The sequence below is a fragment of the Macrotis lagotis genome, chromosome 5 (genome assembly GCF_037893015.1).
Source record: "Macrotis lagotis isolate mMagLag1 chromosome 5, bilby.v1.9.chrom.fasta, whole genome shotgun sequence".
Lineage (NCBI taxonomy): Eukaryota > Metazoa > Chordata > Mammalia > Peramelemorphia > Peramelidae > Macrotis > Macrotis lagotis.
In genome coordinates this window covers 214,670,176-214,689,819 of record NC_133662.1, presented here as the reverse complement: position 1 = coordinate 214,689,819, position 19,644 = coordinate 214,670,176, and the positions used below count along the sequence as shown (strand labels likewise).

The 19,644-nt window shown below is 38.0% G+C and overlaps 2 protein-coding genes across 6 annotated transcripts in view; both read right to left on the bottom strand.

Annotated features, from left to right (window-relative positions):
- Nucleotides 1-19,644, bottom strand: part of CD53 (CD53 molecule) — a 55,280-nt gene that overhangs the window by 32,680 nt on the left and 2,956 nt on the right. For 2 of the 5 annotated variants that reach the window (XM_074188390.1, XM_074188391.1), the window contains exon 2: nt 14,310-14,421. The exons of the other annotated variants lie outside the window; for them this stretch is intronic. The gene's annotated coding sequence lies outside the window, so the exon portion shown is untranslated. The remainder of the gene's footprint in view (nt 1-14,309; nt 14,422-19,644) is intronic. 5 annotated transcript variants of the gene reach the window in all.
- On the bottom strand, nt 1,478-4,947 carry LOC141490047 (olfactory receptor 11A1-like). Its single transcript, XM_074190320.1, has one exon. It carries the CDS (start codon nt 3,695-3,697, stop codon nt 2,747-2,749), a length of 951 nt encoding a protein of 316 aa, XP_074046421.1. The 5' UTR covers nt 3,698-4,947; the 3' UTR covers nt 1,478-2,746.

Below are 19,644 nucleotides of genomic sequence, written 5' to 3'. Positions count from 1 at the left end.
TATCTACTTATATTTTATGCAGGAGTTAACACCATTCACATTCACAATTCTGATTGATCAATGTATACTTCTGTTTTTTCCATCTCTTTGCCTTTATAACCTCCATACAAATAAAAAAGGTGTTGAAAGAGAGGGAATTTACCTAACACTTGTGAATTATAAATTAAATGAACCATTTCTTCTCTGTTAAAATTCTTTTCTTCCTCTTGCCCCTCCCAATTCTAGGTTTTGACTCTTTCTTTGTTCTCTCCTGTTATTGCTCACACAGCTACTGTCTTAGTCTAGCACCTCACCAAATCATGGTAGGACTACTTCTAATGAAGTCTTTGCAGACTGTCCCCTCTCTAATACATCCTCCACAATCCTCTACAGTTCCTCTTTCTAAGACATGAGTCTGGTCACATCCCTCATTACTCACAGCTTCATGAGCTCCCCATGGCCTCTAGGACAAGGCACATACTCTCCACTCATACTGAAGCTCTCTGTGACTTGCTCTTTGCCTACCTCTGCTCTCTTTAATGTACTCTCTAGGCCAGGCAGGAGGCACACCTACAAACTGCTATTTTACCACTTTTCTCTGTGTCTTTGCTCAAACCTTGGGCCTGGAATGAGTGCTTTCCTCAGATCCACTTTTTAGAATTCATTTTCTCCAAGACTTTGCTTAGATGCCACCCTCTTATACCTTCCCAGACTGTTTCCTCATCTCTAAATACAGAAAATAATTGAGCACTGGTCTTGCAGACAGGAAAGACTCATCTTCATGAGTTCAAATCTGGCCTCAGATACTTACTAGCTCTGTTGTTTGCCTCAGTTTCCTCATCTGTCAAATGAGCTCGAGAAGGAAATGGCAACCCACTTGTCAAATAAATCTAAATGGGTTCATAGAGTCAGACACAAATGAAACAACACAGCACCACCACACACATACACATGTATACAAATCTGATATATATATGTATACACACAGTACTTTGCATACCTTAAAGCACTATGTTAATGTTAATTATTATTATTACTATCATAAGGAACTAAATGAGAACAATCTTTGCCTTAGGTAAGTAAACTTGTAAAACTGAACTTCAGTTTTACAAATATAAGTTATTTTCACTTCGGAAAGAAGTAAAACATGAGGTTCTTAGTGAAAAAATAAAAACTTATTATTTTGATAGTGTTTTCCCTTAGGATGTAGGGGAGTGGGTAGAGCTACATAGTATATGATTTGTATCTATATACGTTTATGTACACACATACACAATTGTATGTATAGACATATATACATGCATACACACACACACATACACACACACACACACACACACACACACACACACATATATATATATATATATATATATATATATATATATATATAAAACAGTAGATTTGGGCTTATCACAAGGAAGGTTGTTATGGTTGTTCAGTTGTGTCTGACTTTTTTTTTTTAGTTTTTTTTTTTTTGCAAGGCAATGGGGTTAAGTGGCCTACCCAAGGGCACACAGCTAGGTAATTATTGTGCCTGACTCTTTAGGACCCCATTTGAGTTTTTCTTGACAAAGATACTGGATTAACTTTCCGTTTCTTTCTCCAACTTATTTTTCAGATGAGGAAAGTAGGGCTAAATGACTTTTCCAGGGCCACACACAGCTAGAAAATGTCTGTGATCAGATTTGATCTCAGGAAGATGAGTCTTCTTGAAGGCAGACCTTATGCTCCTTCCACTGCACCACCTGGCTCCCTAAGGACTTCCTAACAATTAGAGATGTTCAAAAGTGGAGTGGACTGCATTGAGAGGCAGGGGATTCCCTAGAAGTAGGTATCTTCACTCAGGCTGTATGATCTTCACTGTTACAGGTATTATAGAGAGGAATTAAATATTGGACTGAAGTTATATGAGATCAAATCAAAGATGGTCTGCTATTCCAAGAGTGGACTTTTTCCTCAGCTTTTCTTGTCTGGATGTAATCTAGCACTGTGGATTTGCATAAGGAAAAACAGACCATATATGCTACCATATATGTGTGTGTGTATGTGTGTGTGTGTGTGTGTGTATGTATCTACCATACATACTTACCAAACATATCATATATACTAATTATCAATACAACTTTGTTCTTATCTGATTTCCCACTAACTTTAGTGGTCAACTACTAAAGAAAGGGAAAAAGGATTGGGGGACAAGTAAGAAGAGACAGAGGACAGGAGCTGATTCACCTCCCCTATTCCCTTAGCAGTTATAGTGACCAGTGAGGAGGACACTCAGCAAGAGTGCTTTAGGAATCCCTTTAGCCACCCATGTTTTCTAACTTCACATTTTCCCATGATCAGTTGGCCTTGGAAATTAAAGGACTAAACAGTATTGTCTCTTTGCTTGATGTGGCTGCAGGAAAGATGTCTGAACTTCCAAACTTGACAGATTATTAAGCATTTGCTTCTGTTTTATCACTATAATTTAGATGTATGGTCCATTATCAAGAAATAGGAAAATCTGGAGAGGAGCTTCCTTACACACTTATTTATCTGGTAGAGAATATGAAAACTCTTTAGTGTATCTAAAATACTTAGCCACCTTATTTTACCTATTTTCTAAATAACAAAATATTTGAGCTCTTTATATATATATGTGCATATATTTATATACATACATACACATATCTATTTAACCTACTTTGGTTGCTTTGTTTGTGTGAAGTCCCTGCCTCATCATGGGATACTGTCCTTGAACAAAAAAACCTCTGTTTCCATAGCATCATTGGAGAAGAATTGTCTTTCTGCTCAAACATCTCTTCAGGGCCTCATGGATGTCTCTGTTCCTTAAGCTATAGATGATAGGATTGAACATGGGGGTCAGGATGGTGTAAAGGAGTGAAAACACTTTGCGGAGAAACTGGGATGAATGGGCTGAGGGTGCGAGATATGTGGCAATTAGTGTCCCATAAAACATGGTAACCACTGTGAAGTGTGAGGAGCAAGTAGAGAAGGCCTTGCGACGGCCAGCATTGGAGGGAATTCTCAGGATAGTAGTGAGGATACAGGAGTAGGAAGTTGTGATTAGGAGAAAAGGGACCAAGGTCACAGCAGAAGAAGTGGCAAAGGCAATGGTCTCCATCAATGAGGTGTCTGTGCAGGAGAGTTGGACCAGGGGAGTAAAGTCACAAAAGAAATGATCGATTTCATTGGGTCCACAGAAGGTCAGCCGGGACAGGAGTATGATGGTCAGCGCTGTGAGGAGGAAGCAGCTGACCCAGGAGCCAGCAGCCAGAATAATGCAGACTTGGCCATTCATGAGGATAGTATAATGAAGAGGCCGGCAGATGGCTAAGTAACGGTCATATGACATTGCAGCCAGCAAAAGACACTCTGTGGCTGCCAAGGATCCAAAGAAATAAAACTGAGTGAGGCAGCTGGCCACTGAGAGGGTTTTCCATTCGGCCAGAAGACTTGCCAGCATCCTCGGGACAATGTTCGAGGTGTACCCAATCTCCAGGAAGGAAAGGTTTATCAGAAAAAAGTACATGGGGATGTGAAGATGGTGGTCAAACACAACAAGGAGGAAAATGAGCATGTTCCCAGTGACAGTGAAGATGTATGCAGTTAAAAAGAGGGTGAAAAGGACAAGATTCAGCTGCCAAACAGTTGAAAATCCCAGGAGCACAAATTCCACAATGGCTGTTTGATTCTCCCAGCAAGGATGGGCCATAGTTGACTTCTCTACAGAGGATCACAATGACAAAAGTGAACTTGGCAATGACCCTGAATCAGAGAGTCTTCAGAGGACTTCTTGGGTTTAGATTCACTGAGGTCTTAGAGTAGTTTGATAGATTGCTTCTCTTTATATCATTCAACAAGTCAGCAACTAAGGGGAATATGCAAAGAGGCAGCTAGGTGATGCAGTGGAAGGAGGGCTCGGCCTGGAATCAGGAAGACTTAAGTTCAAATTGAGTCCCAGATACTGACCAGATATGTGATCCTGGGAAAGTCACTAAACTTTTATCTGCCTCAGTTTTCCCAACTGACAAATGGGCACAATAATAGTATCTGACTGCCAGGGTAGGTGTGAGAATGAAATGAGTTTATAATGGTAAAATACTTATCCTTGTGCCCGGCTCACACTCACTGCTTAATACAGTTTTTATTCCTGTCTATCTATGGGCAGAGCCCTGTGTTCTGTATATACATAGGGCCCTTGGCCTGAAGCAGGGAAAGTGCTGTTTCTGAAAGTTCATTTATTGCTTTTATTTTCAGGGCTTAACATTAAAACTCAATTCAAGTTTATATTTTGTGGATATTAAAAAAAAACCAATTTAGTTGTTTTTTTTTTCTGCCCTCTATGGATGGAACACAGCATGAACCTGGACAAGTAAAGAGAAGGTTATTTAACAGTTAAAGGGTTCAGGAAGTGCTCCTAGGGAAGACAGAATCTGAGAGAATTCACCTTTGGAAGGTACCCTGAGAGGATGAGTTGAGAAGACTGCTTCTGAGAACGCAGGGAGGTGAGGGGAGATGAAATGTCAGCTTAGGAAACTGAGGACAGGTCTGTTTTTGCTGGGGCATAGTGTGTGAAGAATTACAATATGAAAAGAGTTGGGAAGAGGAAGAACAGACCATGTAAAGGCTTAAAGCCCAAGCTCTCTTTTATCTAAGAAGCAATCCAGAGACAATGGAGACTTCTGAATTTAGGAGCCACATAATCACTTCCCTCTGAGCCTTGTGCAATGACTTGGACCTTTGTGGACCGAAGAGGGGAGAGACTAGCAATGGGGAGAGCAATCAGGAGTCAACTGAAACAGTCCATGTATGAGATGCTGAGGACCTGCACTGGTGGTTGATCTGTAAGTGAAGGCCCAGGACTGGTGTCCGGTGAGGAAGCAGATTAAACAGGACTCAGTGAAGGACTGTACCTGAGAGGTAAAGAGAAGCAGAATAGGCATGGAATATTCATTTAAGTGTCTGTCTCTGAGGTTACACCTAGGAAAAAATGGTATGTTTGGAGGAAAGGTAGATTTAATGGAGAATATAATTTCTTCTTTTTTAGGACATAATAGAGTTTGAGTTTGATATGAACAATGATGTGGATACACAGATCTTCAGGGTTGATCATGACACCCTCCCTGCCACCTCTACCCCTACTCAACTTCCCTATCAAATCTAGGATCAAATACACAATCCTATTTGGCATCCAAAGCCCTTCCTAGACTAGACCCCCTACCCCATCTCTCCTACCACACATCATAACAGCCTCCTTCCCTTCCACAAACAAGATACTACAACTCTTCTGTTCCAGGATCTGCCTTCTCCTCTCCACCTCATGACTTCCCTGTTTTCCTGCATGTCTCCTCCTGGAGGCCTTTCTGAAACCCCTCTTCCTTCTTTTCTTTCTTATTGTCCTGGCTATAGGGCTTATTGGTTTGCTTATTATCTCCCCCTCCCCACCCCATTAGACTGCAGGCTCCTGCCTCTTTTTGACCTCATTGCTTAGTATACAATCTGGCAGATAGTAGGCATTTAATTAATATTTATGGACAGTAGACTTATCTACAGGAAAAGGAATGAGAAAAGTCAATGGTTATTATAGTTAAAATACCATTGATAAGATTGGAGAAAGCAATGTCAGTTATATAGACTCATCAGAAACTATACTATTAGAGGTTGAGAAGTGATGGAAGTGATGGTAGAATGGAAACAGTGAATGCAGACAACTGTTTTAAATTTAGCAATGATTGGAAATTAATAAGAATAAAGATGTTTGAGAAGAAAGTGATGAACCACAATGGATACTACCTCCCTGCATCCACTTGCAGTTCCTTTATTTCAGAAAGGAAGAGAAGACAAGGAAAAAAGAGGAGAGAAACACAAAAAGAAGGCAGAACAGAAGAGAGAAAAATGGAATGTTAGAGGGAGAGATCAGCCGACAAGTTTTTATAGAGTACCTTCTATGTACACATATGTAAACAAAGACACCAAAAGGTCTTGTATCCAAGTACCCAAAAGGGATACAAGGAAAAGGAAGATATGCCATTGGGGGTTCATAGTCTAGTTGGGAAGGCAAAATTTAAATATGAAACAACTAGAGAATAATTAAAGAATGGTATGGGCAAATGAGATGGAAAATGAGAGGAAATTGGCAGATGGACATTATAAAAAGTCTTTAAAAAAGTAGTTTTTCCTTTTTCACTTCAAAAACTGTTTATTTTTATACCAAATAATGGCCATCTGCTAGGCTGCCTGGTTTCTGACCTTCCTCATTTATATTATTTTATCCAGTAGGGAATTATATACATTCAGTGGCACAAGGTGCTGACATTTCCAAGAAATTGATGGTCTGATAAGTTCTAAAAAAGAGCTAAGATCGCAGATTGAGATTTGGGAGGAACCTGGGCTCATCTAGCTGAAACCTCTCCTTTTATAGATGAAGACATTTAAGTCCAGGGAGGGATTCAGACTCTCAGTACAGTGCCCCTCCCCCCCTCCCCCTGGCCATGTTACTCTTTCTATGGAATTCTCTGGCTCAATAGGCAGGTCAATGATGGTAGATCCCTATGGAGGAAGGTGTCCCTCAACATTTTTTTTTTAGGTTTTTGCAAAGCAAACGAGGTTAAGTGGCTTGCCCAAGGCCACACAGCTAGGTAATTATTAAGTGTCTGAGACCAGATTTGAACCCAGGTACTCCTGACTCCAGGGCCGGTGCTTTATCCACTGTGCCACCTAGCCACCCCAACATTTTAATATATATGAAATATAGTGGCAGTGAACATCAAGGGTAGCCTTCAAGAAGAAAAAATTTATCAAAGGGAAATCAGCAACCTGAGGCAGTGATAGAATTAGAGTATTCCTATATTTTTGACTTGGTTTTGGTTGGGGCAATTTATGAGCTGATTACATATATGTAACCTCAGGTCTTTCCTAACTGATGGAGGTTCCTTCCTCTTCCAACAATCCTTCTCTAAGTTATTGTCTAGATAGCAATCACTCTAATATGGTGCCTTCCATCATTCAGGGCCAGGCAGGTTGATTATCCCTGGGGATAGCTCTTTCTCTGCAGCTCTATCTCCATGACAGTGATGGTGGCAGGCCTTCTTCTATCTTAACTTCTGTATTGTGTGGTGGTCTGATGTGACTGGACTGAACAGATGTACAAATATGGGTACAGTGTATGTTCTCTTGATAACTTCTGCATCACATCCTTTTTTACAGAATATGAGCTTTATAGAATGTGTAAAATCGGGAAAATAATGGCACTTATAGTATTGCTGTGATGAACAAATGAGATCATATTTGTAAAGCTGTATATCTTAAACCTTAAACATTATATAACCTTCTAGATAGTGTTATTTTTGTTATTATTTTCTAAAAGTCTCTTATTTTTGGTCCTCTTTTCTTTATAAAGATCCTCTCTCTCCCCCTCACAAGGTCATTAATTCCCATGATCTTTACTATGAGTTCTATGTGAATTTCTTCTAAATCTTTATCTCCAATCCTAGCTGGATATTTTGGAAGAACTGGGAGTCAGATCTGGGGTCGGTCCAAATACTGCTTTATGACTTAGTGTTTATATGCTCTCGTGTCAGTGAAGTAACCAGTGTCTCGAATTCTTCATGGATAAGCTAGAGGTAATAACCACATCTACCCTACAGGGTTTTTATGAAGATCAAATATAATAAATATAGATGACCTATGATTATTTCCTATGAGTAGTAACCTTCCCTCCCCCTTAGACTCACTCACCATAACATCTTGTATTTCTCTAATGCTTCTCAGAGTTATTACTGGGACCCCTGATCAAAGAACCAGTGCTCTAAACCTATATATGTTGAGTTCAGTTTGCGGGGGCTTCTCACTGGTTAATCCTTTTTTTGCCCAGTGAATCCCACTCAGGGCTTGCACTGTAGACCTAGACCTAGACATGACAAATATAAAGGGCCATTTGTTCCCATGCAAGTATTTGGGATGTCGATACATCAAATAGAGGACAGGCTTCATTTAATTATTTATACCTAAGCAAATACAATAATAAACTCTCCTTACCTCCTCCATTTTCCAGGTCCCTGAAAGTTCTCCTGACTTGAATTAAGGCTTCTCTACAAGAAAACACTCAGGTTTCACAAAGTCAAGCAGCAACATTTTCCCTGCTTCCCAGTCCCCCTACTGACTTTGGGGTTTCTTGGCAGAGATACTGGAGTGCTTTGCCATTTCTTTTTCCAGCTCATTTTACACATGAAGACATGGAGGCAAACAGAATTAAGTGACATGCCCAGAATCACACAGCTAGATGGGCAGATTTGAACTTATGTCTCTCTGACTCCAGGCCTGGTGCTCTATCCACTGTGCCACCTAACTTCTCTGCCTTAGTTTCCACATTAATCAGAAATTTCTTACTGGTCCCTTATGAATTCTGTTCATTGCTAACTCCAACACCACTTAGTTCCTTCCTCTCCTGAAAGTCTACATAGTTCACAGGAGGAATCATATAGCTATGAAATCTTGACTCTAAGGAATGTGGCCTATCTATATATGATTAGATTTTTTCTCTCTAACTTCTGGCTCTTCCTTTCTGCTCTATCTTTTAAAAGCCAAGTATGAGTGTAGTCCATGTATATAAATTAGCTTTGAATATTAATTAACTTTAGTATGATATTGGGAAGCCCAAGAGAAGCTAAGAAATTTTACTTTACTAAGTAAGTTTAGCTAAGAAAGTTTACTTTGTTAAAGGCATTTCACACTTCCTTAATGAAATATCATGGATATTGGGGGGGGGGGGAGTATATTTTGTGTACAATACTTTGTGTATTATAGTTATCTTGTTTTAGACTTGGATGTTATTTCACTACTATATCATAAACTGCTTCAGGACAGACTGTCCTGTCTAAAGTTTGTCTCTGCCTCTAGAGTCTAGCACAACACAATGTAAATAGCAAGTGCTTAAGAAATGTTTGTCCACTGAATACACAAACCATACTAATTCAGTTTGCTATAAATAAGTCACACAGCCACAAACTGCACCCTCCCTGCCTTCCATAAATATGCTGGCATCTAATGTTTGTTCATTCTTTCCATAGTCCCTACATGTTCAACCAATTCTCAACCCTTCTCTCTCAGCCAGTAACTTTATGCCTATCTTCTAAGGAGGTCTGAGATAATCAGTAAGGTGGTTTGCCATATATGTAGATAAATTAACTTCACTCCTCTTAAAGTCTTCCCTTAGCCTTGCCTATTTTTAAGAATGTAGGAGATATTGGGATATAGAAGAAAGAGTGCTGATGGTGAGGTCAGAGATCTTGGGTTCAAATTCTCATTCTAATACTTACTACTGTTATGACTGTGGACATGGCACTGACACTCTGCAGTCCTAAGCATTGCCTTGGGTAGAAAAGGAGGAACTCAGCTTAGGTGATCTCAGTTACTATCGTCAGTGAGTGTGTGCAGAGAGCCATCACAAGGAAACCTTTACCCTCCCACCACTTGTTAATATTAAAGCTATCACATTTTAGCAACCCAGCTTGTTCACTGAGGCTCCTTCTAGCTCTAGTCCTATGACCCTCTTTTCTAAGGCTAAGTTCTTCATCTTCACCCCTGAATCCACTCCTTTGGGCAATTACTATATTGAGTCTGACCTCAAGGAGCCAGAGGCAGTCAGGTGAGGCACTCCAAGTCAGAAAGACTGAGTTAAAATCCAGACTTAATACCCTAGCTGTGTGAACCTGGGACTCGGAACCTTAATTTTCCCAACTGTAAAATTGGGGCAATAATAGTCCCTCCCTATAGGTTTGTTGTGCCTGGCTCACAGTAGATGTCTAATGAAGGTAGTTTCCTGCCTATCGGGGAGACAGCATGTACAGATACAGGGATATACAAAACAGAAACATGCTGATTTTTGTGGGGGAAAGGCAGGGGAGTTAAGTCACTAGCAGCTGGGGACAGCAGGAAAGTCATCTCTGGAAGGCAGTGCTGGAGCTGGGTCTTGAAGGGTAGTGCGGTTCAAAGGCGAGGAAGGAGACAGTGACTCTAACACCAACAAGGATAGTGGGATGCCATCTATGAGAAGCAGTAAGAAGTCCAGTTTGACTGGACTGGACTACAGGGATCAGGAAGGGAAGTAAAAATGACGAAAAGCTATGTTTGGGTCTGGTCATAAAGGGTTTTAAATATTACAGACAAACATTTATATTTGATCACAGGCATTATAGGAAGTCACCGCTATTTGTTGAGAAGGGGAGTGGTGTGGTCTGAGCTGACCTTCAGGACAAACTCTGGTAGCTGGACAAAGGATGGAAGTGGGCAGACTAATCAGGAGACGATTACAGTAGTAGAGGTGAATGGTGATGAGGGTCTGAACAGAGATTATTGCTAGATGGGGGTTAGAGACAGAGAGAGATTTACAGGATTAAAAAGTAGTCATTGAGAGGAGAGGACGTGGTGGCAAAGATTGTAGACAGAATTTTCTTTTAGGATTTTGATTAGGATGTTAAAGGGAATAGTAGATGAAGCCCATTCACTAGGTGAAAGATTTTTAAGAGGAATGAAGCTTAGACATGTTTTTAGGAAGCATGGAAGACTCTAAAAAGACAGAGAAAGATGGAGGATCACAGTGGGGGGGATAATTATGGAGCAATTAGCTGGAGAGATGGGAGGCATAGGGTTGGGCTTTATGAGGAAGAGTAGGCCTTGATGAGAAGGGACATTCATCATTTGGGATTGGATTAAAGGAAGAGAGAATGGGGGATATTTGAAGACTGTATCTTGCTTACTTTTACCTCCCCCTCAGTGTTTAACAAAACCACTTACTTAAAGTAGATACTTAATTAATGTTTTCAATTGGAGAATCAAACATTTTCCTGAGTCACTAGGTCCATCTCTTGGGCATGCCAGAACAAAGATTTTTATTGGATTCAAGAAGAGGTGATAACCACACTCTCAGAGACCCCCTGTGTAAGGAACTATGTCAGAGCACATGTGAATGTGCTTCTATGGGTGTAAATAGCCATTAGAATTAACTTTTCACTGCTACAACTTTCTATTGTTAGAGTAATCATATTTTAAATAATACAGTCTGTTCATAGGGTTTCTTTTTTTCCCCTAATGCCCTAAAGCTTTATAAAAAGATTTCAGTCAGTAAGTAACTGAAGCAGCCCAGCTATCATGGGAGAGAGTCATTTTCTGTCCAAGGAAACATAAGCTTAGTTTGCATATCAATATAAATATATATATACATATATATATATATTATATAAAATTTCAGAGGAAATTGTTCTCCCTGAATGTTGTTGTGCTCTTTGGAAAGGGATCAATGAACAAGCAGACCTCAGACTCAGAGCCTTAACATCTGACTGAAAGGATTTTTGTCTAGGCTGCTGGCCCTGGGCTTGGTTACCATGGATACGGAGCACTGAGCAGTTTGCTTCCTCATTGAAAAACTGTGGATGTAGACTGACAAATATATGCCTTTTCTGGAAATAATATATGATGTATCTCATTTTCTAGAAATGATGATCAGGAAGTATGATTAAGTACAAACAAAACTATTAAAGAAGTAAAAGATAAAATGTTCCCCATGTGTGAGAAAACTAAAAAAAGGCCATCATACAGATATGAACAGAAAAAGAACAGGCTCAGGAAGCCATGACGAAGGGAAGACGTCAAGGTTGTGTCTTACAAAGGAGGAACAAGCCTGAAGAAGGGGGGGGGATTCTATTGTAGAGAGATCTCTACTGCTATAGTTTGCCTCATACAACTTCTTTTGATATTTGTCTAATTGTTATCACCCTGCAAATGAAACCCCGCTCATTGCAACAGAAAACTCTTCTCTCTAGTTGGAGTTCCACTACAGAGGAGAAGGAAACCAAATGTGGATGGACACTGTGGTTGGATCACAGCTGGCCAATCTGGGCTCCCAGTTTATGATAAAAGATAATATCAAGCCACTTAACCCCATTTGCCTTGCAAAACAACCTAAAAAATGATATCAAGCCAGTTTTCTCATCTGTGATGATGATAATAACAAGGAAGCCTCATTTTCTAGAGCACTCTATAGTTCTCAAAATTCTTTCTTCATAGTAAACCTGTGCAGGAGGTAATTTGAGCATAATTACCTTCATTTTTGGGATAAGGAAGCTAAGAATTAGAAAGGTATATGGAGTAATCAGGGTCATCCATCTAGCAAGGGACCAAGATAGGTCTTCTGTCTGGTCCAGCTTCCCACTGCATCAGGTTACTTCTGTAAATTGAAGGGAATGAGGGGGGGGCAGCTAGATGGTGCAGTGAATAGAGCACCATCCCTAGAGTCAGGAGGACCTGAGATCAAATATAGCCTGAGACGCTTAATAATTACCTAGCTTTATGATCTTAGGCAAGTCACTCAACCCCATTGCCTTAAATAAATTAAAAAAAAAAGATAGAGTAGACCAGATCATTTTGAGGATCTTTTCATAGGGTTTGGCAAAAGTAGGTGCTTATAAAGTGTTTTATCCCTCTATCTTTGAGCTCTAACATTCTGGGATTTTATGATTTAATATATCATTTTTTTCAAAAAAATTCAAATTTTAAACAAGAAAGTTCTCTGCTTTAGTTCAAAAAGTTCACAAAGGACATGTTTTTGCTCCTATATTTAGATATAGAGGGACCACAAGGTAGGTATAAGCCATCAAACAAGAGTGCAGATTTAAGACAACTTAGTGGATGATGCACTGTAACTGAATCATTTGGTGACAGGGGTGCCTCTACCCTTTCGTAAAATGATTTGCTACTTGGCCAGTGCTTGGGAACAGTCTTACCAAGAATGCTAATAGACAATAGAGAATTGCTGACTAAACAAGACTTGGGGGGCCTTTTTCTCTTGGTGAGGAAAAATTCTGCTTTCCAAATACAAATGTGTCATGGTACAATTTGAACATTTGATAAAAACAGACTCAGTTGTGAATTGTATGATATACTAGAGAACCATTTCCCTTCTGCTTTATATTGGCCAGTAGATTTTGCTTCTGTATTGTCAATCAAACTAAATCAATACATCATTATCAGCCTATAATGAGCTAGGCACTATGCTAGGAACTGGGTAATATAGAAATGAAGTAATATGTGATCTCAGGGAATTCACATTCTAATTGGGGATACTACGAATATATACATGAATATGCAGAATAAATGTAAAACAAATATTAGATTATGAAATAAAAGGCATAAGGAGGAAAGGCACTAGTAGATGAAAGTATTTATGCAGAAAATGTACTTGCAGGAAGCAGATTCTATGAGGGCGTTATGAGAAGTGAGGGCACAGCAGGCTTGGGTCATGGATGGTACAAAGGTGTGTAGATGGGAGATGAGCATAGGGGAACAAAGACATGGTCCATTTGGCTGCATTATAGCATGTGGAAAGGGGAGTGACATTTTAGGTTGAAAAGATAAGATCAAGCCAGGTCCCAAAAGCCAAGGCGAAATATTTATAGTTATTTGACCTAGCGTTGGCATGGAGCATTTAGAGAATGCTGAGTAGAGGAGTCACTTCAGATTTTGTGATTAAGGCAAATGTGTGGAGACTGGCTGTTAGAGTCAGGGAGCCCAATTATGGGGCTACTGCAATTTGTCTTGGTGAGGGGCCTTGAATTAAGGTGGTGGCTATGGGAGTAGAGATGGCAAGAGCAAAATATACCCCTAACACTCAGCATACAATGTTGTCTTCCTCCTTTCCCTCCATAAGAAAAGCCTGAAGCTAATGAGATGTCACTAAAAAGGCCAGACTCTTAAAAGGCCTGACTCTTTAAATGCCCTTGAGTTTTTAAGGTTGGTGTAAGCCCTACTCTATCCCTGATCCCCCAATACATATCAGGGGTCAAACATCTCACAAACCCTGCTCACATCATAGCTTCATTTTGAAGAATTTAAGTCAGATTATCACAATGACAACATGACCTCTACTCAAGGAAAATAAGTAAACCAGGAAGAGATGCAGCTTCAACTAACCTGAAGTAAAAACATATAACCTCCATAAAGAAATGAATAATGAACCTTCTTCATGTATTTTTAGGAAAAATAAGAATTGAAACACAAAGCTGGCAGCATGAGCCAAGCCGTTTCTACTAGAGATTTATTTGTGGCCACTTTCAAACAACCAGCTGGATTCCGTTGAATAAGTTGATTTAATTAAAGTCAATCAGTTTAGGCAACTACTTGTTAACGAAGCCTAGCAACTTTAGTAAATAAGTTCACCTGATTTTTCCATTGAAATTGACTGTTTAGTTCAAATTATAGTTCAATCTAGGAAAGAAGATTCACAGAGGAGGAGCAAGAGATGGGCATAGCAGGACCAAAGAAGCACATACCTTTAATTGCCTCAAGCACAAATACTCATATTTCTGGGATGCAGATGAAAAACAGAATAGCTTTACTATTTACAGAGCAAATGAAGTGCAGCGTCCAGGATCCTGATTATACCTAAAAACAATAATAAGAATGTCTCATATATATATATATATATATAATATATATATATATATATATATATGTGTGTGTGTGTGTGTATATATATATATATATATATATATATATATATATATTTATATATATACATATATGCATGTCATGGTGCAGATGAATTACTATCCTTGGGACCAATTGAGTTTTGGCATCTTTTCTTCTCCATCCAAACTTGTGTCCTCTGTGGGCAAAGCTGGTACTTCCCCTGATACCATCACTAATGGGCATTCTCAAAATGACTCTGATGGGAAATCGCTGTTTATCTTGGTATGAATCCATGTTGGCATAACTAAACTTAATCTCAGAGGGAAAGTCTTTAATTTTTTGTTTTAAGATTTCATTTCTACTTTTTTAGTGGTAAGATAGGTGTTTATATTGTACTTTGGAAAAATATAGTTCATAGGATCATAGACATACTATTGTATTTTTAAAATCTGATCTGAACATGGTCTCTTAGAGAAAAGAAAGATAAAAAGACCCCCCCCAGAAAAAAACCAAAGGCTAAGTATAAACAGGAATCAAAAATTAGTAAATTTGTTCATTGGATCTTGCTGTCATTCCATCCTAAAGTCTGGGTTTGTTTTTTTTTATTTTTTGGTAAAACCTTGCATTTTCTCAATGATTCTCATTTTTTTGAAAATACTGAGTGAAGTTGGAATCTGGATAAAAAAAAGTAAATGTGAATTTATGTCCTGAAAAGGCAGTTATATGATTGAAAGTACATTAGAACAGAACTCAGAACTCTCTGCTTGTTTTCATATTTTGAAAAAGAAAGAGGATATATTTCAGATCTGACTTCCCTTATCTATGATAGTTGTGAGGATCAAATGAGATATAGTAAAAAAATACTTTGTACATTCTAAATCACCATAGAAAGACAATATTGCCATTAAGAAATTCAAACCTATGTTCTCTTACTGACAGGCAGGATGATGACAATCAACTCCAGCCATGATTCACTCCACTCTCTACCACCTTCCCAATAGACTTCCTGTTGTTCCATGTGAATAGAGAGCATAAATGGCAGACAATTCTTTCAGCTCAGCAGCTCCTGTCCTCAGGTAACCCTGTACTGATCTGTGAATCATGTAATGCCCTACTACTTTTGGGATAGCTTGCATTTGGGCCTCATAACCTTCTCACTAGTTTTCCTAGTACAGTACATATCTTCTGTGACACCCCAGCCCCTTTTCAGTTCTGGAACTGTAATCCAATCAATACTGCCACTGATATTGGAAAAGGTATGTTAATCTATTAACCTGTGCTTCTAATCATGTTACTTCTCAAACCAAAATACCCCTCTTCCTCGATGACCTCTGCTTCACTCTGGAATCTCTCTCATTAAAATGAAAACTCCTGGTTAGAAGGAATTGTCTGCTTTTTTTATTTGTATGCCTAGAGCTTAACATAGTGTCTGGCCCATAGCAAACACCTAATAAATACTTTTCCTTTCCTTCATTTCAAATGACAAAATTAATATAATTAGCAAAGAAGTTAAGGAGAGCACCAATTAATAAATCATTAATATTTTCTTCCTCTTTAGTTCTAATAACATCATTCCCCCCTTTTTTAATTTGCCTTGAATATAAAAGACAATAAATAAATGTTGAATTTAATGGAACTGATAGATTTTTCTCTTATATTTTCAAGCATTTCCAAATTCCATGCCCTCAAATATCAGTTCAGTTCATCTAAAAGAGAACAACCAAATGCACAAATTTTCAATTACATTGACAGGTGAAAAACCATGACTTTCAGTTGGTTACCTTGAAAGACAATAAGATCAAAGAACCATTATGCCTATCACTGCAGAGTAGAAAGGGATATTAGAAGTCATAGAGTAGAACCTACTCATTTTCTAGAGAAAGAATCTAAAACTTAGAGAGTGATTTGCTCAGAGTCACAGGACTACCTGAGAAACTCCTCTTTTTTTACATTTTTAAAAAATGTGATGATCCAGAGGTCTCAATAAAGTTGGTAACTTTTGTAGCTATTGACAAAATTTCTTTCAGAGTTGTTTGAAGAGTCTTTGTTGATAGTGTTTATTTGCATAAAAAGCAATGAGGCCAAATTGTATTCTAACTAGGGATGCCATTTTCTTCTACTTGGAAAGAAACATATATTTGTTAAATAAAAAGTTTCTGACTTTTTAGGCCCTTTTGTTCTCTCTGTTAAGGCAAGCAATTTATATTGGCTAAATATAAAATTATTATAATTGATTTCAGTGTCCTTTCATCTACCCACATTCCATTTTCCCACATCAATAACTTATTTAAAAGGTCAGCTTGGAGCTGTTTTAATTTTAAAGCATATCATTTAATTTTAAAGCATATCATTTTCTCATTTCTCATTTCTCAACCTTTCTTCTATCTTTGTATTAATTTTGACTAACAATTTAGAAAGTTGATTGTATATAGACAGTCTGATATAAGTAACAAGTTATTTTATGTGCATTAAAGTCTATGTATTTTTAATGCCTTTATTTGTTGTATGCCACATCCATCTCCTTTTCTTTTTTAATCAAAGAAAATATTTAAGATATGCATATAATAAATAAATATTTGATATGTATATATACACATATATCTAAATATAGATAACCTCTTAAGAGTCTCCAGAGTCTTTGTTCTTTTTCATTCCTTATTCCTGATTCATATTTTTCAACATATTCTGCTAGCCTTACTTATTTTCACCTTTCAATTGAAATCCCTTCATATCAAAGTAAATCAAAAGACTGAGGTCTTCAAAGTCTCCTCCACTTATAGTATAGAGTCTTGGAGTTGTAAGGGACCTTGGAAATAATCTAGTTTAATAATCTAGTGAAATTCCAAGAGAAATGAACCTTGATCTCATCAAAGCATCCTAATCTATTTTGGGACAATTCAAATAATTTTTATATTCAGTTACAACTTCTTTCCTACATATTTCAACAATTAGTCATAGTTCTGGCCTTTGAAATTACACAATAAGTCTAGTTGTGATGAAGTAGAAAGTAATTGGACTTAGAATCAGAAGAGATCTAAGCTTGAATCCTAATTTTGGTATTTAGTAGTTGTGGGATCATACACATACACACTCTGAGGCTCAGTTTCCTCATCTGTGAAAGAAGGATAACAGTATCTAGAATCACAGATTTTAGAGTTGGAAAGGACTTCAGCAACCATTTAGTCCAACCCTCCCCCCAAAAAGAAATCTTTCCTATAACTTTGAGGACAAATGGTCATCCAGCCTTTGCTTGAAGACCTCTAAAGAAGCAACACCCCATTACCTTTTTAAAGTATTCCAGTTCTTTTTTTCATATCTATAATGGTTAGGAAGTTTTTCCTGACATCAAGCCTAAATTTTCCTTCTTATAACTTCTGCCTATTGTTCCTTGTTCTTCTAGAACAAAATATGCCCAATGTAATTCCTCTACCACAAGTATTCAAATACTTAGAAGCAGCCCCAGTTCTCTTCTGAATATACTCCCCCATTACCCATAGAGTTATTTTTAGACAATATATTGCACTTTGCCAAGCTTAAATGTCAGCCCAGTAGATGACTCTACCAAGGTGGTGGATGATAGCAGCTTTGGCAACTCTGAAACATAATTGTCCTGGGTTAAGTCAGATTTGTAGATTATCTGGGTTCAGGTTCTAACCTTGCTTCGTTAGTAACTACATGATCTTGTGTTAGTAAATCTCTCTGTGTTCAGAGTGGACTGGACTAGGTTTACTGTTAAGGTCCCCTTCCAAAGCAAAATTGTGATTCATTCCAGTCACTTCTTCCAGCTCAGCAGTCAATTAACAAACTTATCATCCTAGAGGGTGAACCTGTTAGCTCTGAGACACCAGAAGTCAGAAAGGTATGAGGCCTGGGAGATCTATGAGCATTACAACTGCAGAGTCCCCAGAGTAGCCAAGGATGAGAGCAAGGAAGTGTCTCCTGGAGAAGGTGGTTGCCAGTGTGATGAGTTGCCCCATGTTGGCCCAGACAAAAGCTGGGAGTGGTTAGACAGTGTAGTGGGTAAGTAAAAAATAAAATGTGTGATTAGCAGAATTACAAAATTTCTCTGTTCTGACTATGATGAAATCCTAGACTCCCAGATGATTGTAACTGTATTTATAGTAGTTTTGATTCTGTGTTGTCACAGAATTTTGTTTAGCCATTGTGTTAATCAGCTCTGTGCTTCTTTTATGCTTAGTAATTTTTTTTTTGTTTTGCTAACAGAAATACATTACTTGTCCCACACTTAATTCAAACTATACATTTCAGTACCTTTGTTAATGTTTCCCTTTTAGGGAGCTCATGATCAATCATTAAATTGGTAACTTCCATACTTTCACTAATTATAAATATTATAATCATTGGAGTGCTGAGGGTTTAACTTTCAATTAAATATGAGAAAAGCAACACTCCTTTAATAAAAGGACAAGCTTCCCAGGCCTAAACTTAGTCCACAAACAGTAACTTTTGACTACCAGTCATAGTGGGCTCAAAAAGTGCTTTCTTTCTAGACAAAGAAATCTAGAAAGAGCTTTATGGAAAACATAAAGCAAAAAAAAAAAGCAGAAATTCACACACACTAGCTCTAGGGATAAAGATAAGGATTTTGATATGGATAAAAGCTAATAGGATATTGAAGAAGGGTGAAGAGTGGTCAGACAGACAGAAGAACCAGGAGAGAAGAGTATAGCCAAAAAAACATAGTGAAAGATTATCTGGAAGGATTGTGTTTGTTTGCATCCATATGTTATGTTCCTAATTTGTTCCATAGATCAAGTTTTCCTTTCTTTAACCAGTACCAAATTATTTTAATGATTACCCTTTTAAGTACAATCTTGAAAGCTCATACTGATAGACTTCCTTTTTTCCTTTATTTCCTTCCTTTTTTCATTATTACTCCTGATAGTGTCCATTTTTCCACTCCATCTAAATTTTGTTATTTTTGTCTAAATAAAGCGATCCTTTGATAGTTTGATACAGCCCTTGAGTTAATTGTTTTAATCCACCCATGAGTACTTGATGTTTCTCAAATTATTTAGGTCTTAGTTTAATTCTGAAAAGAAGTGCTTTATTGTTGGATTCACACAGTTCTGGGTCCAGTTTGGTAAATACACTTCCATATTGTCCAGATTTCAATATGAATTTATGTAGATCTTGTCCAGTTCTATGTATCTGGTAAAGACAACACAAATGGAC

Bases quoted from the DNA above. Each gene is read 5' to 3' on its own strand.
- LOC141490047 (XM_074190320.1), bottom strand. From the start codon at position 3,697: ATGGCCCATCCTTGCTGGGAGAATCAAACAGCCATTGTGGAATTTGTG.